General features: G+C 36.3%; 2 protein-coding genes across 3 annotated transcripts; both read right to left on the bottom strand.

The window, feature by feature from the left end:
• Positions 1 to 996: 996 nt before the first annotated feature.
• LOC129894078 (ATP-dependent zinc metalloprotease FTSH 11, chloroplastic/mitochondrial) lies at positions 997 to 16,521 on the bottom strand. The gene is made up of 17 exons (XM_055969588.1): positions 15,623 to 16,521; positions 14,992 to 15,145; positions 14,612 to 14,704; positions 14,308 to 14,396; positions 13,868 to 13,991; positions 12,892 to 13,011; positions 12,733 to 12,783; positions 12,163 to 12,224; positions 10,893 to 10,950; positions 9,685 to 9,810; positions 9,519 to 9,599; positions 6,320 to 6,449; positions 4,024 to 4,172; positions 3,336 to 3,617; positions 2,867 to 2,956; positions 2,681 to 2,734; positions 997 to 1,507 (listed from the first exon to the last, which is right to left on the bottom strand). Exons 1-17 carry the CDS (start codon positions 16,237 to 16,239, stop codon positions 1,349 to 1,351), a joined length of 2,439 nt encoding a protein of 812 aa, XP_055825563.1. The 5' UTR covers positions 16,240 to 16,521; the 3' UTR covers positions 997 to 1,348.
• Positions 16,522 to 16,979: 458 nt separating this feature from the next.
• Positions 16,980 to 26,403, bottom strand: LOC129894079 (polypyrimidine tract-binding protein homolog 2). 2 transcript variants are annotated; one of them, XM_055969589.1, is made up of 11 exons: positions 26,264 to 26,403; positions 24,305 to 24,501; positions 23,990 to 24,199; positions 22,526 to 22,588; positions 22,349 to 22,422; positions 20,784 to 20,876; positions 20,263 to 20,320; positions 19,590 to 19,694; positions 19,408 to 19,489; positions 17,782 to 17,894; positions 16,980 to 17,587 (listed from the first exon to the last, which is right to left on the bottom strand). In XM_055969589.1, the coding sequence occupies exons 2-11, from the start codon at positions 24,488 to 24,490 to the stop codon at positions 17,234 to 17,236; spliced, it is 1,338 nt and encodes a 445-aa protein (XP_055825564.1). In that variant the 5' UTR covers positions 24,491 to 24,501; positions 26,264 to 26,403; the 3' UTR covers positions 16,980 to 17,233. The 2 variants fall into 2 exon arrangements, with proteins under 2 accessions (XP_055825564.1, XP_055825565.1); XM_055969590.1 differs by lacking the exons at positions 24,305 to 24,501; positions 26,264 to 26,403 and adding an exon at positions 23,786 to 23,850 and having other exon boundaries at positions 23,990 to 24,010.
• Positions 26,404 to 27,162: the final 759 nt, after the last annotated feature.

Below are 27,162 nucleotides of genomic sequence, written 5' to 3'. Positions count from 1 at the left end.
TCTTTTTGCCTTCGAAAGAATATAAAAAAGATATTAATCGTAGAGAAAACGGAATTTTTACAATACATGCAAATCCCTCTATCATTTGAGAATACAAACTCTTGTTGCACCCCAAAAATTGATTTTTGTTAGAATCATTAGTAGAAATAAGACAATGATTCTGTTGATACATTCGCGAATGGTGTGGATTAACCAGAAGACGTATGCATAAAAGTATTTACCTTCGGAAGGAATCTTAGAATTTTGCAACTAACAAGTCTATTAGAAAGTTGCTGAGAAAATCGAATTAGCAACTTTTACACTAATTTTTAAGTGAATGAAATTGATCGGAATCATTTAAAAGCTGTGTTGGTCTGTTTTCACCTCCTCTATCGAAGTTTTTTTTTTCAAATTCAATTTCTGAAACATCAATTTTCTGTTTCTCAAAGCTTCTAATTTATCTTTCTCGATAAACCCATTTCAAGTAAATTCATAAATGGCTCCAATTTAAACATGGGTTAATTTTTTTATTTGGGGGGGGGGGGAGGGGTGGAGGTATTTTGACACATCATGAGTCAAAATAACACAACGGGTCTAACATGAAGTGTTTAAAATGAATCAATTTAAATTAACGTGTGTAAGTAAAAATTGGTATCAACTTCATATGGCCACCAATGGGTTCGACTTTGATTCAAAGTTAAGATATGGGTCATAGTGACATTGTGCGGATGTTACATTTGTTATGTAATCTTCAGAATTTCGGTTTTCCCTGTTGCAGAGCAAGGGGTGGTTTACTGCTGAAAGACTTAATACATTGTAGAATAGATCTCTTTATCCAATATATGAAATATGTTAAACAATATCACATAAATTGATGCGAAAAAATTATTTTTTTAATAATATCAAATTCAAACCTAAAACTGAAACAAATGAATCTCCAGAGACTCGACAACAAAACAGTTACATTGTTCAGATGATATTGCACTGAAAGAAGCAGAATTAGTAAATCCTAGAGTATGATGTTAAAGTAGGATATCCTTATTCCCAGTATAATAAATAGATATACAATTCCAAAGTTTTACATGCAAAATTTTGCCCAATACAGGGTATATAAAATTAAAGAACAGGCTGACAAAGAAAACGGAAAAAAGAAAATTTGGAAGTCCTATCAAGAAGTACAACACTACTGAAGCTACCTGTTTTTTCAATGACAGGAAATGGAAGTCCTAAAAATATGTTACAACATAGGAAAGAAAAAAACTGTGAAGACCTGTTAAACAAAATAATCAAAACTAGTGCTCCGTATACACTGTACACAATAGCCCCCTACACCACTTGAGATGATCACTCATGAAAGAGCAAGCCATACCTAAGCCAATGCGAGTGCTTCTTCGTCCTGAGGCTGCTGCTGCTGTTGTTCAGAGAGCCGTTCTTCAGAGAAAGGGAGAAGAATCCGCCTTATCTCTTCTGAACTCAACGTTTCGCAATCTAGAAGGGCATTTGCCAGAGTGTGCAGAGCCTTTTCATGCTGCCATTGAAAGAAAATCAAAGATGAGCTTGAGAAATTTTTCCAAACTATGATACAGTTGGAATATGTCAAGGGAAATAAATTCACAATTGAATAACAAAATGTAATGGGACCCATGGAGGGGGGTTGAAGTTGCTGCTTAAACTCTATCGTTGCTTTCACTCATCAAATAAACAAGGCGCAACACCAGCCATTATGGATGTTAGTCATATGGCTACAATGCCTCAACGGCAAAAAACTCCTAAAGACCAAATTCTTGATTCGATTAAAAACTGTAAAGATTTTTGGCCATGATTCATGAATCATAAAAGTTATGCCTGATACTTTGAATACCTTCAACTTGTCGGGAATTAGGTACCAACTTAGAATCCAAAGGTTGCAAGGAATTAGAAGTCTGCAGCTAATTCTGAATCTATAGCAACCCATACTTTGTATAATTTCTCCTTTTACCTATTTCTTAATCGGATTTCTCCTACTTGCTCTATCAAATTTAGGCAAAGCAAATTTCTTCAACGTAAGACAGTCTCAGAATGTTTCATGTACTTCTACATTTATAATATTATAGAAAACTTTTAAAGATTGAGTCTTGGTCGATTTTTTTTCTTCTTTTGTTGATTTATCTTTTGTAATGGTCAATTGTTATTCTAGAAGTATTCAATCACTTGGGGCATCTCAAAATGGAAAAAAAATGTCTCGTTAGAAACTTTGAACATTTGACCAAATCCAATGCCATGCCGATACTGGCCACTGGCAGTAATAGAAGGATCCGATCCTTTAGTTCTATTTATCTAAATAATTAAAAAGGAACTTATGTATTTTCCTGTGTGTTGAAAATAGTTTCCAATGTGATTGGGGACTTATATTTCCACCTTATGCCCACCTTGCAAAGAAAATTGATCCTACAGAGTTCTGAGTCATTTACTGCTCATATTCGAACTTCAACATCACAATCACCTTCTCCATAGAAAGTTACCAGACTACTAAGAGATCAAAACACTGTCAACTCATTGAAAAGACTAAGATTGTCTGCATACACTCAGAAGTATTTAACCTATTCATCCACTTGGACTTCCAAAGATACAATCAACTACTGAGCAAGAATGCGGTTGTAAGGGTAGAAGGTAGTGTAGCAGGTAGTATAGCTCTATGATCATTAAGATATGTAAGACAAACCTTCTTTAGGAGGGCCTTTACACGATCATATGCTTCTCTTAGAAGTTTGACCACCTGTGCATCAGAACAAACTTACAAGAGCTTATCAACCCAAATAAAAAAACATACTAGATTACTATGAATCAGAAATTTTTCATCAGTTCACTTATTACAAAAGAAGTTTTTAAAATCGGGTTAAGTACATACCTCAGCATCCATACGTGATTGCATTTCAGCACTTGGCCGTTCTTTGATGTGAACAGGTCCAATTGCATCACTCATCCCACAGGATGATACCTACAGCAAATGTGGTACTGTCACACACTCGTAACAGAAAGCTTCATTCTGACAAATTTAATAACATCATTCACAGCTAAATATATAAATTACTCGCACAAAGAAAACAAAGAACCCACTCTTTTTTACTCTTCCTATAAAGCAGGTCCGGAGAGAAACCCTCTCAAGGCAGCTTTTGTCTGTGGAGAAGTTAGTCTCGTAGCTAATATTTGTAATACAGATGATCAATATACTTTTAAACTGTTAAAAGGTGTCTGTAAAACATCCCCTTGTTTAGTGAGCTAGAGAAACAAAACAGGAAGAGGGAAGAAGTATTTTTACTACATACATGAGCCATTTCTTTCACTATAATAGATATTACTATGTAGTGAAATTGTACCATGTATTGAGCAAGTTCTGTAGCTGTGTGAAGGTCACTACTAGCCCCAGTAGTTACATTGTCTGGACCAAAGACCAGTTCCTCGGCTACTCTTCCTCCCATACAAACATCAAGTCGTGCTAACAGCTGTTTTTTGCTGATTGATGTTTCATCATTTGAAGGAAGCTGTGTAACCATTCCCAAAGCAGACCCACGTGGCATGATTGTAGCTTTATGTATTGGATGTGCGCCTTCAGTATTCAAGGCAACAATTGCATGGCCACTCTCGTGATATGCAGTTAGCTGAAAAAGATGATATTTACCATAATGGTGGTTAGTATGTCTGGATATTGTAACATGTCCACCACAGAACAAGGACAGGAAAACAAGGGGATATTGTAACATGTCCACCACAGAACAAGGACAGGAAAACAAGGTGTTTATCCATTAAGAAAACATTCAAAGAGTCCTTTCATTAACTATGCAAGAGGTTGACCTAAATTCTGCACAGCAGTCACAAAATACACAGCTTGATGTTTTGAGGTCCAATAAGTTTTTATGTACTAAAGAATTTTGCCTGTTCATAAACATGTAAATCAAACAATTATATAAATTACCGAAATTCAATGCCTGATGTCAAATCAAATCAAACTTACAAGAGCAAATTACAGGATACAAAAATGAACGTATTTTTCATAATAGAGAATACCTTTTTCGAGTCTTCTGAAAGGAACATGGTTTTGCGTTCTGTTCCCATTATAATTCTATCTTTTGCAAACTCCAACTGCGATGCATTTAGCTTATCAGCACCTTCAACAGCAGCCTTAATGGCAGCAATATTCACCAGATTTGCCAAATCTGTTTCAAAGAGAAACAATTAGTAATATATCCATATTGAGAAAAGAACCAGGCTATGATCACTCGAATCAACAGTTCCTAGAAAAGGTGTTAGAATGTAAGTTTAGTATTTAAATGTCATGTTACAAGAGTGATGTCATTAGTAAAATATAGTCCCACATGGAACAAATATCATACGAGTTTTGGATTTGACACCTGTAATAGGTGTTTCTTGCAAGCCACTATCATCAGGTGTTCAGTATTTTTCTCTTCTAATTTTTCACATGATCAGAACCAAACTTTGGTAAGCTTTAACATTTCTATCACTCTTAAGGTTCTTTCTCTAAAATCAGCATTGAGCCTATCGAATCTACTTTTGCTTTCAACTCCAGGCCTACTGACACAGCTTGGTAAGTCTACTCTCTCTCTCTCTCTCTCTTTTATTTCATCTACTTTTTCTCTTTACACCAGGCCTACTCCTCAGCTTGGTAAGTCAACTCTCTTTTTTCTTTCATCTACTTCAGCCACACCCATGTGGAGCCACTTCGTCTTCTCTCCAACAAATAAGAGCAAAGCCAGGTAAATAATAAAAGAAAATGAAGGAAAAATAATCTGTAAATAATAAAAGAAAATGAAGGCAAAATAATCTTACACGTGCAATTTCAAGAATTGAGTTAACACATGATGGAGGTTGTTAATAAATATATCAGTCCCACATTGGCTGAGAAAGGGTTTCCAAAGGATTTATAATGGTTCTTATCTACTCCGCCCATTGCATTAAGATTTTGGTGTGATGTTCATATTCTTTCACGTGGTATCACAGCCAAACTTTGGTGAGCCCGTTTCTGTAACTGTTTCTCTACCTATTATTATCTCAATCAGGCTTCTCCCTCTCAATTCAGCCTTCTCTCTATCTCTATTTAATCCAAGTTTCTCTCTCTCTCTCTCTCTCTAGGACAACTCTTTAATCCATTTAGTCTACTCTATGTCTATCTATACTCCAAGCTCACTCTCTTCAGCTTATTGAGCCTAGCTCTACTTCCACATCCAATTTTCGATCTTTCCCCACAAACGAAGCCTCAATTTCCAAATGCAAAATCTAGAGTAGGTTTACACACGAGAGAGAGCATTCGAGAATTCATTTGTCCCTTCTTTTATAATTCAAACTTGTCCTTGTAGTTGTGCAAGAGTTCCCAAAGAGATTTATAATGGTCCTGGACAACTCCATCCATAGCCTCAGTGTTTGAGTTGAATGCTCATATTCCTTCACGAATCGCATATGAATGCTTGGTTTTTCACTTGGGCAAGTGAAAAATTGTTGACCCTACCTCACTCCTTACCACCCAGCCCAAACCCTTCTGTTTTTTAAGAAGTCAAGTTTTATTAGTTTTATTTTTAATCTGGTGACTCAATAAAGAAATTGTTATCGAAATAATAATCCCATCTTACCCCAAAAAGTAAACAAATTATCAGAGTTATCATTTATCTAACCCTTTCATATGTCATTGGTATTTTAATTCTATCAGATATTCACTTCAGTCATATGCCCAATCTCCCAATATTATAATCCGCCCAAATCCCTAGGGAACATGACAATTAGTAACAGTGAAATGATGTATCAATAACACTACTATTTCATCTGTCAATAACAGTAACGTGATGTATCTAGTTTAGGAGAGAAATCCGGCATTAGCCAAATGTAAATTGTCAAAAGAAGTTCATAAAACAATGTTGCTGCAAGGAAGAGGCAATACATAAAACAATGGACACAAGAATACAATTGGTTAATCTAGTCTAGTGATATCAAAAAAAAGGATAAATTAGTGCTCTTAATCATATGTATTTGGCCCATGAACTTGCATAATATTTACTATTGCACATCCCGCATTCATTAGCTTTACTTTCACACGTCCAGAGTTATTTTGAGTAAACCATGTCTAGCAGATTGGATATATGATATGGCCAACTTCACAAATCCAATCTTCTTTTACCAAAATATTTAAAATGTCATAGATAGAATCCACCTAACAAGATCACCCATCTCAATCTTGAAGAAGGTAGTAAAACATCTCAGTAGACATCAATTTTAGGATAAAAAAAGATTCACATTATATGGTAAGCTTAAACAAAAGGAAATGAACATAAAATAAAATGAGCATTGCACGTACCTGCTCCATTGAATCCTGGTGTTCCACGAGCAATCTCATTCACATTGACATCATCACTGACTGGTTTGTCTTGCAAATAAAGCTCTAAGATCTCTTGACGACCCCGCACATCTGGGCTGGGAACCACAATCTAGAAAAAGTTGTTGCAATTGTTAACAGCCTGATGATAGACTATATTTATATAAGAAAAATACAATTAAAATATTCCTCAAATATATCATTTAAAATGATTTTTCCAAAAGGAGGATAGAAAGTCGTTCAACAAAATTCAGACTTGGGCCTCATTGTTCGCACTTAGTGGAGATCCTACCTTAGGTCATTAAGTGCATTTTTTTTACATTAAGATTTAAGAACTTATTTGGTCTGAATATCATTAAGAGGTATATTTGTGTGGATAATTTTCACCACCACTAACCACCTCTGCCATCACAACCGCCACCACTGTCAATCACTATAGTCGGTCGCTTACCACATCTACCACCTCTATCATTATAATTATATTTGTCGCCGCCACTGTCACCACTTACAACCATTGCAGCCAATCCCTACTACTACCAACCACCTCCACCGCCATAATTAGCACTGCTCAACCACCACAAATTTTCAGCCAATACCACCAACTACTAACATCAATCAACTCCACCACCACTACCAACTGCGACCATCGCTTCAGCCACTACAACACCAACCACCACCACCATTATTAGTCACTAGCACCAACCATCACCACCACCACTACAAACCATCTCAACCATCACTAGCGAACATTAGTGTTTCATTTTTTAAAACTAATAATGACTTTATTTTATTAAATTTATATTATTTTAATAATCATTTACTTTTTATTTGAGTTGTGTATTTATTATATTAAAAAATTAATAAATTATACAAATTCAAATGTTAAACAACAAACAATCTTAATCATTCAATGGTTAGGTCCAGAATCAACATCTTAACCATTCAAATGTGCATTCAGATTTAGATGTCTTAAACTAAATGAAATAATTTTCGTTGACTGCACAATTAGTAAATTCTCTCAGCTTCCTTTGTCTTCTCTAAAAGTTTTTTTTGTTAGAAACCATCAATTGGTATCAAGAATCATCTTCTTAAGGGACCTGAGTGAGTGAATTTTTTTCTCGAGTGAGATGGAAACTGAAATGAATTTTTCAAAATTGGCTCTTCTAGTCTTTAATGGGGGAAATTACCAACAGTGGACAGTGAAAATGGACACTTACTTAAAGGGTTTAGACCTTTGGGAGGCCGTCGAAGAGGATTATGATGTTCTTCTACAGCCCAATAATCCCACCGTGGCCCATATCAAAAGCCAAAAGGAAAAGAAAATCAAAAAATCAAAGGTAAAACCTACCAAAAGGAAAAGAAAACCAAAAAATCAAAGGTGAAACCTACTAAAAGGAAAAGAAAACCAAAAAATCAAAGGTGAAACCTACTTTATTTGTTGGTGTGTCCGCAACAATTTTCACGAGAATTAAGGCTCTTAAATTAGCAAAATAAATTGTTATAAATTGAAGAAAGAATATACAGGAGATGAAAGAATATCAGGCATGAAGGTGTTGAATTTAATAAGGGAATTTGAGTTGCAGAAACAAAAGAATCTAAGGCCGTCAAAGATACTCAGATCGGTTGTTTAGCATTGTTAACAAGGTAAGATTGTTTGACAGTAAATTTGAAGATTCACGAATTTTTAAAAAAAAATTAGTTATGGTGTCGGAAAGATATTGCCTTAGTAGAATTGTTACATACATTGCAGGCACAAGAGCAAAGAAGGCTTATGAGGCAACCACAAGACTCAAAAGGGTGATAATTCAAAGAAAAATTACCCACTTTGTTAGCACTGTGGCAAAAAGGGTCTATCCTCCATTTAAATGTTGGAAGAGGCCAGATGCAAAGTGCAAGATCTGCAACCAGCTGTGGTCATGAAGCTATGATTTGCAAAAACAAATCTCAAAAGTGTCAAGCAGATGTCCAAGTCGCCAATTAAGAAGAAGAAGACAACTTGTTTGTGGCAACATATTTTCTAACCAAAGTCGGATTGTTGGATGATTGACCATGGTTGTACAAACCACATGACATATGACAGGAACCTTTTCAAAGAGTTCACGTCTCTGGGAAACAAGAGAGGCATCAGGAATGATGACTATATTCCTAAAGAAGGAAAAAGGACCATTGCAATCAAAAAAATTTAAGATCTTCTTTATGTACTTGATATTGATCAAAACTTACTGACTATTGGCTAGCTACTGAAAAAAGGAGTTTTTACGCGTTAAAATGAGAGGTAAAATTTTTCATTTAATCCAAAAGAAGATGTTTCGGGAAAACAAATAATAGATCCAAGATAGTTTAAATTGAAAGATGATCTTCCTACGAAGGACATATGTGAACTTGCTAGGAATTCCAAGAAGGAATAAAGCAATGGAAGAGTTGTCACCAATTCATAAAAATAATTTTGGAATATGAAATAAAATTTGGAAGCAAGTTGACAAGACTCAAAACAAGATGCAAATGATGCAGGGACATGAGCCAAAAGATTTTTTTGATAATCAACAGTTGCAACTTGGAAAAGTGAATCACGCTAACTACAAGACCAAAGATGAATTGACATATTTATTCACCAAGTCAATTTCAACCAAGTTTAGAATTTGCAGTTCCTAAAGCAAGGAGTGTTAGAATTATGTTTTTGGACTGCAGTAACTTTATTTTACTGCTTCCTATTATGTAGTAATTAGTTAGTTGAAGATATGATGCTCAGGAGATATTCTAGGCTAGGATTACGATCATATTTTTATTGTTATTTTGGTACTGCAAGTACTACAAATGCAAAGCTAAACAAAACAGTTCCCGTTAAGTGTTAACTGCACAGTCAGTATATTCCTCTTAGCTTCCTCTGTTATTTCTTTAAGTTTCTTTTGTTAAAAAAAAACACAGTAGGATAGTATCGCACAACTCTCCTGTAGATAAATTCATGATAAGTACCCGCTGCACTTGTTATCAGACAAGTGTTGGAGAAAAAAACACTCTCCAATTTGTGCCATCAAAATAGTTGTGTTAATCAGATTGGAGAAAACTACTTTTTCAAGAAATTGAAAAAACTACTAAAGTACCCAAATTTATGTCTTGAAAACCCCAGTTTCTGGAAGTAGAAAAGCAGCCGAACAGGATGGAAAAGCTCCAAAAGACTTACATGCCTATCAAATCTACCGGGTCTTGTCAAGGCAGGATCAAGAATATCAGGCAAGTTTGTCGCAGCCATCAATATTATGCCCTGTATAACGAGTTAAAAGTACATTTCAGTTTCAAATTCAGGAGAGATACTCATGATTAAGATACTTTAACTTTAAGGCATTTACCTCATTTTGCTCAAAACCATCCATCTCAACAAGTAACTGATGCAGTGTTTTCTTAGTGTGGCCTTCCCACTGCTTTCGAGTTGATCCAACAGCATCAATTTCATCAATAAATATGATGCATGGAGCCTACAAGGGAGTCAGACACGTGAAAATTAGAAAGCAGATCAGGAAACAGACTGAGCTTCTTCAGAAAGGGAAACAGACATCAAATCCTTTCCTGTTCAAGTACAAGGACAAGGAGAGGACAAAGAAAATTATCTCACATGATAGATAAAGTAACATGAAGCAGAAAGGAGACTTCCAACTTCCCGTTTGGTTTTCACAGTTATAGCAAAACTGGGAGTTCTTTTTATTTTGCATTTCAGACGGAAGTAGCAAGTTTAACGACAACAAAAATTCAAGGCAGATGCTAGGGCATCATTCCCCATATCAAGCTTTGTTAATTCAAGCAAACAAGAAAGTTACTTTCCTAGTGCAGCAAAGTCTAATATTGAAAAATGGAATTTCTAGCAACTGTTTTGTTTGGAGTTACCCCAAAACCTCCTCTCTCATTAATTCCATTCATTGTTCACTCCAAGCTCTTGGTTTAAGAAAGTTGAAAACTCTTGTTGCCCGTTGATGAAGGCACATTCTATATGGACAGTCCAAATTGGAAGTATGTCAAATGATGACAATGACTGCAGCTTCATAAATCATACAGAAGACTTTCATAACCAATTATGGGTGATCTCCACGCAGTTCTTGTACTATGTAACTCAAACAATAAGTTTATTTCAGAGTGTTAAGGAATGAATGTAGTCATATTCATTGTAATATACATAGATAGCATAATTATAGGGATTGATAAAAGATCTGTAGGATTTTCCTTTTTAATTCTTTACAATTCTATGTATATGTATATATGCTTACTACTTCATGGAATAACATATCAATTTTTCTCCGATACCTTCTGTTACACATAGATAAATAGGCCTGCATACATTATGATTCATGCAAGATCAGTCTCTATGCACAGTTGCACACAGAGAACATATTGCTTTACAACGGAACCACTTAAGTTAAAGTGAGCTTTTCAAGCATAGGTAAGCATGAACTGAAAATTTTCAGTCGAGTGTTTACCTAGTACATTTCACAGGATTTTGCTCTGATATGTAAAAGTAATTTCCTTCATAAACCACAATAAGTGATGTACGTAAAATCAATCAAACCTTCTTCTTAGCAGCTTGAAACAAAGATCTCACACGCCGAGCACCAACTCCCACAAACCTAAAAAAAATGTAAAATTTCCCAGCCAAGTTAATTAGGTAGTTACGTAACCAACCGTAAGATCTTGAAAAGTGACGATAGTTTGCCAAAATCAAAAAGAAAAAAATAATCACATGTGCACAAAAACAGACAGTATGTTCTTAGAAGGACAAAAGGATGGACTTGACTTCCATAGTAAAATCATGAGGCAAGTGACAATCCAACGAAAACAGTCATCAATTTTCTGGCCGTGGAAGAACATATGGTAATTTAAAGCCTCCAACAATGTTTCTTGCTTCAGTTGGCTGGTACACCTGAAGCATGCTTGACACAGCATAGTTACTGCATGCTCAGTTGTACCTGATGCCCCTCATGTGAAAAGAATATTACAGATGTTATTATGTTAAATCACCTAGTTTTGCATTGCAGCTTCACAAGTTGACTCTGGTACAGTTCTCCCCTTTTGTAAGTAAAGTGGGCCGTGCCAAAGTCAACCACGGAGCAGCTGGAATGCTGGATCAGGAGCAAACTTGACAAGGGAACCTTTTATCTGTAAATACTTGATCAGGAAACTAAAGCTGCCTAGAACACCATTCCCACATGCATTTTGTAGGACATTTGAAGGGAATGGATTCCCAGACTTTTAGGGCAAATATGCAGTATCTTTAGATCAAAATACAAATTACACTCTAGGTAGCCTTTCGGAGCAAAATGGTAACATGCATGAAGTGGACAATTTACTGACTTCCTCAGCTTCATAAGTATGTAGATTTGGACAGAGTTTTTGCTAAATGTAGTTATGTGCATACACTTAGTAGCATCTTAGAGCTAAAATAGATCAATAAAATCCTACTTGTCAGGTGTCCAGGGAAAAAAATCTGCCCTACTATAGCGAGTGAGACCTAAATTATCTAAATTTAGACATCTTGACATGCATAGGCTTGTGGGCCATTACCAATCCTCTCTTCACAGTTAAAAGTTAACATGACAAAGTGTGATATCAATGACAGATATCATTCAATTCCCTAGATGATGGAAGCAAAATACTACAGATGTGTAAATATAATGGACTAAAACTGACTAAGGTAATTCTCTAAGCACAAAGCGACTTGCTATCAATGAGAAGAAACTGAGCTTCTTCTAGAAAGTAAGAGGAGATCACAAATCATAAGTTTCTCACATATTGGATACAAACATGACGAAGACATGAGGTAGAGAAAGTAGTAAACATACATTTCTTCAAATTCAGAGCCTGCCTTATAAAAGAAAGGCACCCCTGCTTCTCCAGCGATAGCCTTCAAATCAAGATAATTAAGCAGGATTAGCATAAGTACATATGCTTATGTTAACATACAAGAATTAGAAAGCAAAAGGCCATTTTCTGAATGAAGGAAGAATGCAGAATAAAGAACTTGGCCCAAAGAAGAGAACAAGATAATAGAAGAGAAATCTTTAACTAATTAAAAAAGGATGACACCCAAGAAATTATTCAAGAACAGAAGAAATAACTATGTTTTCTGTAATTACAAGGAATAACAAATCTTAAATGATTTTTCTATATCAAAAAGAAGAAAAGGACTATCAAGTTCTACATCACCAACAAATAGGAAAAGGAAAGAGGGAAGAAACGACTCGACCAGAAGACTCACAATTCACAACTAACAAGAAGAAATTGCAACTGAATTTGATTATAGTTAGAAGTGCGCAATGCATCTGGAGATATAACAAAGAACACAGGTAGCCGACACATGGAACATCCAATGTGGACAACTACTTCAGTGTAAAATATATTCAACAGCTTACCTTGGCAAGGAGAGTTTTTCCTGTTCCAGGTGCTCCAGTCAAAAGAATTCCCTAAAAAAAAGATAATTATTCCATCAGGAAAAAGATAGGGGATGCTTTACATAAAAGGAAGCACACTAACAATAACAAGCCAGGATAAACAGACATAATATCACAAACCTTCGGCAACTTTCCCCCAAGCCGAGTGAACTTAGAAGGATTTTTTAGGTACTCAACAACCTCCTCAAGCTCTTGCTTAGCATCATCACAACCTTTGACATCCTTAAACGTTTTGACATTCTGAATCCAAAAGAAAAATAGATAAACAAAAACTGCTCCAAGATCCAAATCCCCGAACAAGAGAAGTCATACTTTTCTAAATCCCTATTCGACAATCCATGGAGAAAAAAAATGCAAACTCTAGTATTGACTAGCACTATAGCATAAGTGTGGTGGTTCAAGTCCATCCAACATCTTTCTCAAGAACCAACACATTAACCTAAAGCTGAACTAAGTAAATAACTCAACAAGGACTATTAGTATTTGTCTATCAACAACATTCAAATCGGTGAGCCTCAAGAATAAGAAGCATCATTTCTACAGGGTTGGGTCTTAATACCCAAAGACAGAATGTTGTACAACTTTTAGAAGTTGTTACTAGAACGTGTGAGTGAGCTGATACTCAAAGAGTTACTCCTGAACAGCTGGAAGATTAAGAGAAAACCAAACTACCAAGGCCAATGATGCATCAAATTTTATGTTAATAAACTATAAATTGATATGGAAGTAAGTTACATAGGAATAGTTTGGGATAAAAGAGATACTTGAAGCTGTTCCTACTTCCCCTTTCCAGGTTAGTCTCTATTGATCACTTGTGGATGTCTGATGATGCAAGAACATAGAAAATCACTAATGAGATGCCTGAATCCTCCAAATTTCGTGACTCCTAAATTTCTGAACGAAACTCCTAGGGAAACGAGCTCCTTTTTCTAATGCCAAAATGGGAAAGACAAACAAACTAGATATTTCATACTATGACAAAAATTAAGAAGTAAAATAGAATAAAGTTATCCTCCAAACCCTTTAATCACATAGCACATCATAAAATTGGTGCAGAAGACAACCTTCATGTAGTATCTCCAGAAAGGAAACAAACCTTCTCAGGCATTATTTCTTTATTCAACTCTTTCGGGGCATAGGATGAGCTTGAACCAACACCTGAAGCTCCTATCCCACCTAAGCCACCAATATATTTCTGAAGTGCAGTAGCACCCATTATCCTGAGAAAATGGTTATATTCTTTTCTTAGTAAAAATATAGAAGGATAAGACTAAATAACTGCCAATAAGAGACAGGGAGAAGTTACCTAAAACAAGGAAAGAGAGTGAAAACTAAGATAGCGATACAGACAAATCAGTTAATATGCTAACTAGAACAGTAGCAATCACATAATATAACCAGTGCACAACCCCCCCCCCCTCCTGACACAAACAAACTCCCAGAAAATCTGGAGAAAAGGGCAAGACTATATCTAAAGAAATTACTAGGCCTCATTTTTGAGTGTGCAGAATAGTAAATTCAAGAAGATAAGCTTACCAGACCAAGCCAATGGCAATAGTGAATATGATAGTTGAGAGAAACTCTTGCGCAAAACGTGATGATCTGTTTGAAACTTTAGGATCAACCTACATGAGAGCATAAAGAATTCTGTGTGAACAACATGCATGCACAAAAGCATGACACAATAAATGGACCAAGTAATTATGAGCAGAGCCAATGGAAGTATAAATAGCCATGGTTTCATATTTAACTGTTAGTAACACTGGTTTTAGATATGATGCTTACAATGAACATCAGACTCCTTGTGTCAACAAAAACTGCAGGGATGATAGTATCTTACCATCACAACATGTAATGGCTGCTTCTCAGAAATGCCAGGATTTAGAAAGGGTTCATCCATGTTCCCTGATGCCCGTTGCTTCAACTCTTGCAACTATATTTTTGATTCCATTAATCGTCAAAAAAGAATGCCAAATAAGAGACAAGTGCAGTACAAACTACAGGCTTAAACAGAATATCTGGAGTTCAGAATGATTTCTTCCACTCCAAAAAATAGAAGCACTTAGAGTTGTGGAGATAAAATGAATTAAGACTGATCGGGATAATCAGGAACCCAAAACATTCATTATTTAGTGACAAACATTAAAATGGTTTGTTATCTCACAGGTGGCATTGCCAATAGACACAAAAATGTGAAGGTATTAAATGATCAACAATTACCAGTGAAGGAAGACTGGAAGGTTTTCCAGATTGCTCATCAGGTAGATACTCAGTAATAGCATTTGTAGCCACAAGAGCTCGCATATATTCTGCAACTCCTCTACTGTCTACAGCATGAGCTCTCTGCTCAAAGCGCCGAATGACAGACTCAGGGCTAAGGTTAAAAAGATAAAGAGAACAGTGAATACTCTCTAAAAATAAATTCCTGTAGCTAAGGTAACTTAGAGACAAACCTAAAAAAGGAAACAAAAGTAACCCAAAGTGATCAGGTGAAAGACTCCAACACAGTTATTCACAGGAACGTACAGGCTGCATACTTGTTTAGCTAGGCACCTCACATATGGTTCTCTTAGTTTGTAATTAAAATAGCGAGAGTTGCAACTAGGCAGACTAATCAAAAGCATCCATGAGGACAATGACCACATTAAACAGCTTTGTATTTATCTTCTTCACGAAAGATTGTGAAAACGTAGTATCCTTGTCACTCCACCTCCCCTAGAGAATAGCACCTTAGAAATCAGTAATGAACACACACCATTCCTCATAAAAAAGGATACTTTACTATTATCTACCTCTTCTAGATTCTGTCACTGGAACACTTGAGAGAACTAAGATAACGACTAAAGATTACCTGTGCTTGTTGAGTTCAGCAAGCAAAGCACTCTGCAAAGCAGCAGCATTTGGATTTGCATCGGCGTCCGCTATCAATCTCTCCAGACGTTTCTCTTGCTGCCAAAACGGCCACCAGTTAAACCAATCAGACAGCAAAATATTCTCAAACCCTTTCTTGACCTTAGCAAATAACCCCATCAAAAAAACCACTATAGGCAGTTTCTTCTTCAGTTCATCATTCTCCACCATAACCTCAGATTCCACATGAGCCGCTTCATTATCAGAAGCACTAGTCACAACTCCACCATTCGAGTCAATGAAAGAATTTTGAACCGAACTAATGTCAACAACGGAGGGTTGGGGTTCATTGAATTCATGGGGTTCAATAGAATTGTCATTATCGGATAAGGCAAATTCCGAGGAGGAATCGACTTGGTCAGGATTCAATGTACAATGAAGCAGTAAATTGTGGCGGCAAAAACGAGTCTTGAAAGGAGTAGATGCAGTTGTGGATAAACGAAGACAGGATAAGGGGTTGGAGAAAGAAAGGGACCGAACATGTTTAGAGGAAGAAGAAGAAAAATGGAAGAGAGGAGGTAAAGGCTTGAAGATAAGAGAAGCTTGAAGAGTGGTCATGGCTTTCTTTCCTTTGGATTAGATGTTTAGGGTTTAAAGAAGAAGAGATACTTTGGGTTGAACTCAATCCAAAGACTTGTCTCACTTTCAAGATTCTTTACTGCAAAAGAGAGGATTTTTATAAATTTTTTGGTTTCTTGCAGTGTAACAACACACTTCTCTTCTCCCTTTTGTTCTCACTATGGGAATTAGAGAGAGAAAGAGATGAAGGGATTGGGTTACTTCTTGTTGGAATTGTAGAGAAAACAAGAAAACCTTATCTATACTCAAATTGGCGCTCTTCTTCTTGTGGCCTCTATAATTTCACTCTTATTTTTTGAAAGATAAAAAAAAATAGCTACTTTTAAGTTTTCAGTATTTCAACTGGTCATTTTCATATCCCAACGGCAAACCTCTGGTTCTTTACTATTTATTTCTCTTATGTGGCCTATCCATCATGATTGAAATGTGAAACCCCATTGGAGAACCCAAAGTTTTTTCTTTTTCACCTTCTCTTGAGAAGTTCACTTGCTGTGTTTTAGCTTATGCATAATGTGGAGTTTGGAAACCATTAGAAAAATTGTTGCTCTGTTCTTTCGAAAACATCAAACAAGCACGATTCGGAAAAGCTTGAAATATTCCAACCAAAGTAAGTTTGAAACATACATATGATGTTGGCTCTTGTTTTACTCTTTGTTTTCAACATAACAAGCGTGGGGAAAGAGAGTATGCGAGCATATAAGTTTCACACAAGACAAGCATGAAATGAAAGCCTTTGGCCCCATTATAATTCATAGCGATAATAGATAATCAAGAATAGTGTACAATGCAGAGCCTAAAAGCAGCTATGAAACCATCCATTGACCCCAAAAGAGAGAATAAAACGGACAGGACAGGAAAGACAGACAAAAAGAACCAAGATATGCAAGTTGGGACCAAAAGACTAGTGAAGATTTTTGGTTAACGCCTCTCTGCAACAATATTGAGGACCCTAGTAGGCAAAATTTGTTTCACACTAGTGATACTGTGGATGATAAGGAGGCATCGAAGTAGAATGAGGTAAGAAATTCTGTCCATGCATTGGCATCATCCCAGAACCCACTTGAGAAGGCATACTACCAGCTGGCATGTAAGGGTGACTATGCATCTGCATCGGCATTGATGGAGTTGCAGTGGCGGGGGCCGAGTTCCAGCCTGCAGAATGCTGAGGCGGAGCAACACCTGGAGCTGGCGTGTACTGGACAGGGGCACCATATGAATGAACACCTGGACCTCCTATCTGAGGCGGCTGCTGCCCCATGATTGAAGGTTGAGGATTCATCATCGGAGTATTTGGGATTGTATAATCTCTGCCGCGATCATTATTAATCTGAAATCAGTAAAAATAATCATTCAATTTAGGCAGTGACTTGTTCCCTCACAGGGAAGGGGGGAAAAGAAGGCACGGGAAGCTGGGGAGTATAAGTAATGAGCAAAAGAAAGATGACCGACACTAAATTACAGAGTTCCAGTCACAGATTAATATCTCAAAGATAATAAAGCTCTCTGCAAAGCTGCTTTTACCTTAATACTAAGATCTGTGTGTCGAGAGTAAGAAATATGAAGCATGCAATATCCACCTTGATATATGGAATGTCCTTCCAAAGCTTCCTTCGCAACAGCAGCTGTGCGCACATCTGTAGATCCAACAAATTTATAGCTTAGTTCAACTCACAAGCATCTGAGTACACAGAATAACCAATTCAAATCCGCTACTTTGAAGTTTGTACAAGCTGACCAATTCACAAGAGGAAAAATTGCTCCCTAGGGTAGACGAGTTCAAAACACTTTTTTGACTAATATATCAACTAATCTTGTTTAACACGGGGCAACAAAGCTGTGTGGCAATGATCAGACTTCAGATAGATTAACATGGGGCAACAAAGCTGATGGTTTATACTCGGTCAAATCAGACTATTCAACTCTTTGGGCCCAGAACGAGATGGTGGAAAGCTGGCCGTGGAAAGTAATATGGAAAACAAATTACCCCGAAGGTGATTTGCTTCACTTGGACAGCACTCTACGAAGCATGTCTGACTCGAGATAATCTCAACAGAAGGAAAATGCACGTTGTCAACAGATGCTACATGTGCAAACAATGTATAGAAATTAACAGTCACCTACTACTACACTGCTTAGTTGCTACAGATATCTGGAATATGTTCTTTTTAGTTTTGGGGCTCAGTTGGGTCATGCCTGAGAGCATTAAGGATGCTTATATATGATGGAGTACTTGGAAAGTTGGTAGAGCCATCAGGAAAATCTGGAAGATGGTCCCTGCTTGTATTTTTGGGTGTATTTGGATAGAAAGGAATCGTAGATGTTTTGATGGAATAGCAACTCCTAATCACAGTCGCAAGGCTAAGTGTCTTACTAGAGTAATTTGTCCCCTGTAAACTCCCCAGACAACTTTTTGAATTTTGTTAGCTCCTTATCTTTAGTACAGGACTCACTATAATGGAGCTACCACACTCAGTTTTGAACTCACTCTTTTGTGTACTATTTGCATCTTCTTGATGCCTTTAATGAAATCTATTACTTCATCAAAAAAAAAAAAAAAAACTATCTTGTTTAACCAAGTCACTTGAGAGGAAACCAAAAAAGAAGAAAAGGACAGCAAGAAAGTATTTCTTTCATTTTATGAAGTTGTGGTCAATTAAAATGCATCAAGAAGATTCTGAACCACAAAAGGAAACACAAAAAGAAAAGAAGAAAAGTTCTCTAGTATATCAAGCCTATTCTAGGATCAGAGAGCTAACTGAATCCAAAAAACTGAACCGAGCTATGTATAGGGGTTAGCTTGTTCCAGCTAAATAGAGTAAGAAACCTAGCTTTTATGGAGCGCTCTGGAGTTGAAATTCCATCAGAACATCCGCAGTTCCTCTCAGTCCAAAAAACACCAAAAAGAATACTTGCAGGGTCATGATCCAGACAGCAAGTATATTTACCCAATAAAATATTCACTAGAAACAAATAAACCTGCTAGAATACAGAATGCCATATAGAAATCACAACACTATATAATGTCGAGAAGCTGAGAACAGTGTTTGGCACCATTTTGCCAAATGATTTTGAAACATTGGAGCAAGCAAGTAATGTGCAAGGGCAAGAACTATCACTTCACAAATTATTAGCTGCACTTCATCTTACCCGGATATTGTATCAGAGCCTGAAGCCCTCCATTCTTATCAAACATAGCAATCTTTAGTACAGGACCAAAAGCTGAGAAAACCTAAGCATATATGAAGGAAAATGAGAACCAACAAAACAACTCAGAAGACGGTTTCTAAAGAAATTACAAAAGCTTTTTTGAAACTGAAGAAAAGTGGTACCGTGTGTAGGACATCCAAGGTAACTGCATACTGCATGTTCTCAATGGAAGCAAGAAGAACATTACTCTCAGGTTCCAGTTTCTTCCCATCCAAACCCAAACTGAACTGCAGCACAGATGGAAGAAACTTTAAAGGATAAACAGCATCTCATGACCAGCTTGCCCCCCCAGGAACATATCTCAAACCATAGAAACATGAAAAATAAGTGCATTCCAGGTAATGACATGAATACTGTTGATTGTGTGATCAACTTTATTCCAGCGAACTTTATTTCCTAGCATAATTATAGCCTATAGGAGAACAGAATATTTCTTTTATCAAATTAATTCTCTCTCCTTATTTAGTTATAGGGCTCATTGTATGAATACCCCTTCTCCTGGGATGTAAAGATATATCGAAACACAGAGAAGCCTTTTCTTCCTTCTCTAACTCTACACATACACACCAATGACCAATCAATAAACTTACGCCTCAATCCTACATTCGTTCGGGATATACGTTCATGGTGATCCAATTAATACTTTGCTGTATGAAAGGGCAGCATCTTAAACTAATCCAACAGAAATTCATAATGGCAGCAACAAGGGAACTGGACGACAAGGATCTAACAATCCTAGCAAATCATCTACGTCCAAGTGAGTCTGCACTTTTAGAGCTTTGACTGATTCATTACCTGACCACTTGCATCTATGGCTGAGGAAGCAACAGGAAGGAGAGAATTGGTGTAGTCCCTAAAACAAAACCATAAACAAGATATAAGATTGGAAGAGTGGAAGGCAATCATTAACACAAACAAATTAAACCATAAACAAGAGGTAATTAAATATGGTGAAAATTGCGCAAAAGCATTCTGTATGACCAACTTTCAAACAACAACATATGCAATGTTGGGATCTACGCAGTCCTTACCCCTACCTTGGCAAGGCAGAGAGGTTGTTTCTAATAAGAATCTCGGCTCGAGAAATGCATTTTCGAAATAGGTATTGAAAAATAAGTCATCACTTATGAGTGTGTATGTTTGTATAGAAGATAGGGTATATTTTGTGGAAAATCATTTTCTTTGTGGGTTCTCTACTTTTTGGTATGCCACTTTATAGGGGAGCTTTTCTTCCCATCATCAATAAGGTTATTTTACTTTATCCAGAAAAATGTGCATGTGTGTGAGATAGAGAGGTAGATGGAGATCATTTGTACCTGCTACGATGACTCTGAAACTTCACACTCAGATCTGTATGGGCAGAATATGTGATTTTAAGGGTACATGGTCCTAGTTCCGGAATCAAGTAGCTGATGCACGAGAAAAGAAAAAAAATCAGTCAATTGCCCTGCATGAACTAAGAAGTACCTAGTAATAAGTTCTCCAGTACACCAATTGAGTTTGGTATGAAAATTTAGAGATATTTTTCCCCTAACAAAATCATAGAATTCCATTTAGAGCTCTCACCATATGTAATTTAAACAGCTAGCCAACCACCTCAATTTTAGCCAACTAAAATTACACAGGAAAACCAAACAATCATCCTTTCTGACCAGCAATTTTTACCAGGATCAGCCCACTTTCTAACACAATAAGGAAATAAGCTCACCAGTCCTAGACTCCTAGTTATAATGTATTCTGTAGCAGCATTTAGAAAGCAGAATTTGATAAGCTCATTAGCCACATAGCTAGAATGGACATGAGCCCAAGAAGAAGGTGCCTGAAATGTCAATATACACTGTATATGGAACAGCTAAGCTAAGGAGCATGTGCACCCCCTTCAGTAAATTATTTTTAAAAAAAAGCTCCTCAAAGATGTCCAGCCCCCATGTATGTGCACCACATCTACTTCTCTAAAATTATTATTTAGAGAAGAAAATTGATATATGAGGGAGAAAATGCCTATCAAGAAGTTGATGTTTATAATTAAATTAAGGATGTAAATGATTTTCACCCTCCACGAATCTTGCTTAGTACCATTACCCTATGAAATAAAGATTTTAAAGTCAACAAATTTGTAGTATGTTAGATTTGTTATAATAGATAGAGTTAAACAACAAATAAATTGACTTGATTTTTATTTTAACTAACAATACTTCCAAGTTTGGCCCAAAAAACTTATCAAAGTCAGCTTGGTTATAATTGTGCTTGTGTCATTTGAGTGCAAGGACTCATATCAAGTGTATTTATAGAACGTTCATTGTGAAGAAAACTCATGTTGAAAGGATCAAAGAATAAAACAAAGATGTACAATAGGATTAATAATAAAGCTACCAGCTGCTTTCAGAGAAAGGGGCAACTATATCAGAAACCCTTTATTATGCATCTCATCTACTAATCCCACTCAAAATTGAGAAATTCTTCACTCTATCCTCTCTGTTTTTAATCATAGCCCTCAACAGTAACATTATCTAATTGTGCTACTGCAACTTCAATGTAATATGAGTAATCTTCACCCAGAACACTAGTCCTAATCGCATTGTTCATTAGTCAAATAACAATGGTAACAACACATCTCGAGAGTAATTTAACCGTGCAAAATGGTGTGAAGATTAAAAAGGACAATTGCTGATGTATCAGACATGGTATTATTTACTCCTTCGTTTGTTAGGATTTTCAGCCCATGTATAACTAATACATGTATTAGTTATACACCCTATTCAGTATTATAGGGTGTATAACTAATACATAGCAAACTGTGATAGTAGTAATACAAGGGCTATTAATATATGCGTAAGCATGGTTAAAGACATAGCCAACTGAAATATAAATCCAAAATCACCTGGGAATGCTTCTTCCATCCAGGGCATCCTTTGCTGAAGTAGCGGTTTCTGCATCAGAAAATTGCACCAGAGCCTGAAGAGGGTTCAAAGAGGCAAGGGACTTGTCAGCTAATTAGGAGGTCAGCCTATTGACACTGATCAAATTTGCTTAAATCCATCTTCTGAAGCATAAATACCTGGAATCCTGCAGTCTTCTCAAATGTTGTAATCTTGTGCACGAACCCAAAAGCTGAAAATACCTGAAAGGATAGGATAAATTCAGAAATAAATCTATTCAATGTTAAAAATATAAATTTGGAGAAATAATACACAATAATAAGAAACTCCCAGCATGCTCTTCTCAAGTAAGTGTCTAATATATTAGAAACAACTAGCACAAACAACATTTCTACTTTAAATGATTATGAATTATACTCTCTACTGCAAAAGAAAATATCTATTCGAGGAGTATTCTCCATCAGTTGACCTAAATAAGTTCCAAAAATGTGAAGGATATACACAGAATGAAGTTGAAGAGAAGAACATCTCTCCTGTCATTTACTGCACAAGATACAAACAAAACTAACTGAACATGAATACATGATGCAAACAAAACTATCTGAACATGAGAAAATTCTCTGAAGTTAGAAGATTCTCTGACAGTTCTCTGGAGAGTAAGCAGATTTAGGTCAGGCACTCATACACTCAAAAAATCACAAGAAGCATTGATACAAGTGTCGAATCCTTGTTCTAGGGGAAGAATTTGAAGCATTTAAGCTACCACGAAGCTCACGCAAGAGTAGTATTCCACATGAAACAAAATAAACTTTCTGAGAAAGTTAACTTCCGCGTCTGTTGACAAAGCCTAAAGTTCAACTTCATTACAAAGGTTCAAACAAATCTCATCATCAAAGAAGTTCTAAGCAGCCATAAATCACCTCAAGTTTGTAAGATCTTGGCCCCTAACCGGGCAAGCTCGATTCCATGAAGCTGTATTATAGAAAACCAAACTTTCACACTAATAACATCCTAATAACACACTAAAACAAGAGGAAGGAGATTATTTCTTAAGCCATTGAAGTAAAAAGTTCAGAAATTTTAAGACAAGCAAGTCTCGGAGAGAGGAAGCTTAGATAACCAAATGTCTGACTCATAAATGATTATCTGACTTTGTGTTTGGCCTAATTGAGTTGGACCCTAAACTTTCGAATTATTTTAACCAAAAGACATTATTACTATAAGCAAAGGAAATTTTGCATCCACTGCAAGTTGCCAGATGCACATGCAACAAGTTTGCCTTGGAAAAAGAAAAATTGCATCTCCATTATGCACATGCTAAGGAAGGATGAAGATTTTAGAGGAATAAGAAACATCTGACACTCCAAGAAAGTCAGGAAAGTTAGATGAGGAGAAGGGAAGAAAGAGCTAGAGTTAAGCAAAAGGGAAAGGAGACAAACACGCATGCGCTCTTTCTCCCGATGCAATAAGCTGCCATTGAGGATATATCCTGGACATTGGCCTGCTGATCCATTCAATTTCATGTTAAAGAGTGCACAAGAAAGCATGAAATACTCCAACCTAATTACCAAAACTACAGAAAACCTGTCCACGAAGAAGATTTACTCTCCACCGAAGCAAATGGGAAGTATTTTAATCCTTACCAAGTGTAAAACGTCAATGCTGACAAGGCGGGCATCATTTCCCTCAATTGTAACCAACAGCACATTTCCAGCTACATCTGCTGTAGTTTTGTTGTTCACTATCTCTTGCCTGTTGGAATATTGTAGGTAGACAGTTTTCCCCCGTACCTGAGCTGGTTCGGAGGAAGAGGCATAGTACGATATCATTGCAATAGCTTGATTTAATTCTGCCTACACATATTAACAATTCAGATGTAAGAACTAAAGTGTGAAGGATGTACAGTTTCAAAAGAAAAACAGATATACTATGAAAGAGAGGTAAATTTAGCTACTTACAAACTCTATAAATGCTTGATTTCGGTTTGCTCCTACATTACACTTGGTATTCACAACTCTACCAAAAGGTTTTCCCAATTCGATCAGCTCCTCCTCTGTGCACTCCCATGGTAAGTTTCTCAAATGAAGGACCTTTGACGGGGGCTGTGTGTATCGAAACTGAGGTTGGCTAGATGCAGATGCCATCCAAACCCAAGCTTTAAAAAGAATAACAGATATCAAAATGGCATTTGACCCAACATTTAACACTCCTTGAGGTCCAAAGCTAAGAGACAGAATGGATTTTAAGCAGTATATAGATTACATGAGCTAAAGGGTCACAGCACAACACTCAAAAGCGCATTGGACTAAAAATGTAAACTAGTGATTCTAATAAGCATGCTTCTAAATAGAAAGTAATTGTGCAACATATGGAACATAAGTTTTTAGAAAGATGGAATATAATTCAGAATAAGTGCAACCATGTGCGATTCTTCTTCTTTTTGATGACAAAGAAATCTGTTTGAAGCCAACCCTTGGGGCCAACTGTAACCTTCAAAAATCTTTTTGAAAATGATGGCCCCGCCCCTCTATCCTTCTCCACAATCCACTTAAATACCGAACTTATTTCACTTGGCGCAAGCAACCATTGCCATATATTATCTTCCTTCATACTAGGCGTGTCCCTTGTACAAAGCTTTCTCATGAAACTATATCAAGTAACTATAACCCACTCAACCAGTTAATTATTTCCTTATCATACACCAAGATTAACCGCGAGACACCAATACAGAAAGGGAATATTAGATAGAAGGCTAGATGGCATTTAATCCATTTAGGGTGTGTTTGGTATGGAGGAAAATATTTTCCAGAAAATGTTTTCAAATTTTCCTATGTTTGGTAGGTCAAAATGTTAGAAAAATATTTTCTCGAGGAAAACAAGTTCCTTAAAAATGAGAAAAATGACTTCCCTAATAAAAGTAGGGAAAACAAGTTGTACAAGTGACATTTCAAGCTTGTTGCCCCCTCCCCACCCATCCAATCCCCCAACCCCCATCCCTTGACCATCCCACCCCCCACCACCCCTGAACTCTTCCCATCCCATCCCACCTCCATAGTGTTTTGCTAGATAACATATAAATGCTCTTGGGACAACATTTTCGTATTTACATAGCAAACACTACAAATAAGTAAAAAACCCACTTGTTTTCCAAGAAAACATTTTCTAGGAAATCATTTTCCGTGAATAACATTTTCCTTCGTACCAAACACACCCTTAAAGTCAAAATCTCTATTAGAACAAGACAAATGGTCTTGCTAAAGTAAAAGTCAAGTCTTGAAACTTTTAATGCAGTAATATTAGTGAATACACATTATACTAGTGTCACCGCTCCTCTTTCCCGCTCCACCAAAAATAAATACTTTAGTGAAGAAACACAAACATCCAAGTTCTCCTAACAGACAAAAAAAAAAAAAAATTATCCACAGACGTTAAGCAACACACCCAAATGGCCTAATTTCCTGAGAATCATTGTGATTCACTCAGCTAAAGAGACATCAAAATTTATGGTCAACCAAAGACAGACCTGGGTTGGGCAGCTATTGAAGGTAATTGTGAGCTGGACTACCATATTAACCGGGAGACCACTAAATAAGGGGAAAAACACTCAGTATCATACAATCCCTCAACTCAAGCTCATCGAATATATAAACCAAAAGGAGAAAAAAAACGAACTACTTCTATATCTCCAAGGACCAAAAACTGTAAAATAGAACTTCCCGGATTCAATTGTAAGAATTGAAAGCACTGTCGCTGTCAAATATGTTGAAACGCAAACGTTAAATTATACTTACCGAACAAGAGGGATTAGGGCACAAAACAAAACAAAAAACGAGAAAAAATCATATGATATAGAATTAGAATCTCTATAACGACGATAAATTTGAATGAAGAAATCATAGGTTTAGAGCAGATCGTACCTAGGTTACGCGGAGATTAGGGTTTCACCGACGGAACCACCGCACAACTTTGAGTCAGGTAAAATAAGATGAGAAACAAAGCCGACGGGCTAAATGACTATATTTTGCTCTTCAATTAATGATGGTTTTTCTTTATAAGGACAATGATTAACTCCATTGATGATGGTTTAAAGATCGAATAATATATAAATTTTATTTTTAAAAGAAGTTTCGAGTTAAATTAAAAAGTAGGAAATATATTTATGCCTTGTTTGTAGGATGATAGTATTATGATTTGAGTTCATCAAAATTGCTATTTGTTTTTTCATGTGATTATTTTTAGAGTAACTGGTAAAGTTGTTGTTACGTGACCAGGAGGTCACGGGTTCAATCCTTCAAAACAGTCTCTGACAGAAATGTAAGGTAAGGCTACGTACAATAGACCCTTGTGGTGACCTCTGACAGAAATGTAAGGTAAGATTGCGTACAATAGACCCTTGTGGTCAAGCCCTTCCTCAGACCCCGAACACAGCGAGAACTTTAGTGCACCAGACTGTCCTTTTTTTATTTTTAGAAGATGGGAATAATGATATATATTTATAGTAAAGTTGAATATGATATTGTAAGTCTGTAATTATAAGTATCGATAATCGAATTTTATAAATTTAAAGTATAGCAATGAATCTTAATTATAATACAAGATTTGTGTGTTCATCTTCAGATATGTAGCAACACGATACAATAACTGAATTTAAATATTTTATTTTAAATCTTATCATATGTAAAAATTTGAATCATGTTTGAAATTTAATAATGATTATCAAAAGGGTGAAACTTTCTAATAGCTTGATTATCTCTTGTTTTGTATTTATATAGTAGTCATGGAGGCATATATATGATATGATATATATGATGTGTTT

This window comes from Solanum dulcamara, chromosome 7 (genome assembly GCF_947179165.1).
Source record: "Solanum dulcamara chromosome 7, daSolDulc1.2, whole genome shotgun sequence".
Taxonomy (NCBI): Eukaryota; Viridiplantae; Streptophyta; class Magnoliopsida; order Solanales; family Solanaceae; genus Solanum; species Solanum dulcamara.
Note: the sequence above shows the minus strand (reverse complement) of the source record. Positions and strands in the feature narration are given on the sequence as shown.

Bases quoted from the DNA above. Each gene is read 5' to 3' on its own strand.
- LOC129894078 (XM_055969588.1), bottom strand. From the start codon at position 16,239: ATGACCACTCTTCAAGCTTCTCTTATCTTCAAGCCTTTACCTCCTCTC. The intron at 12,784-12,891 runs GTTTGTGATATT...TCTTTTTTTTAG, and splicing joins TTGGGGGAAAGTTGCCGAAG to GGAATTCTTTTGACTGGAGC. The intron at 9,811-10,892 runs GTTTGATTGATT...ACTCCCTTGTAG, and splicing joins TTCAAGCTGCTAAGAAGAAG to GCTCCATGCATCATATTTAT.
- LOC129894079 (XM_055969589.1), bottom strand. From the start codon at position 24,490: ATGGCATCTGCATCTAGCCAACCTCAGTTTCGATACACACAGCCCCCG. The intron at 20,877-22,348 runs GTGATTTTGGAT...CTCGTGCATCAG, and splicing joins GATGGAAGAAGCATTCCCAG to CTACTTGATTCCGGAACTAG. The intron at 19,695-20,262 runs GTAATGAATCAG...TCTGTGCTGCAG, and splicing joins CCATAGATGCAAGTGGTCAG to TTCAGTTTGGGTTTGGATGG.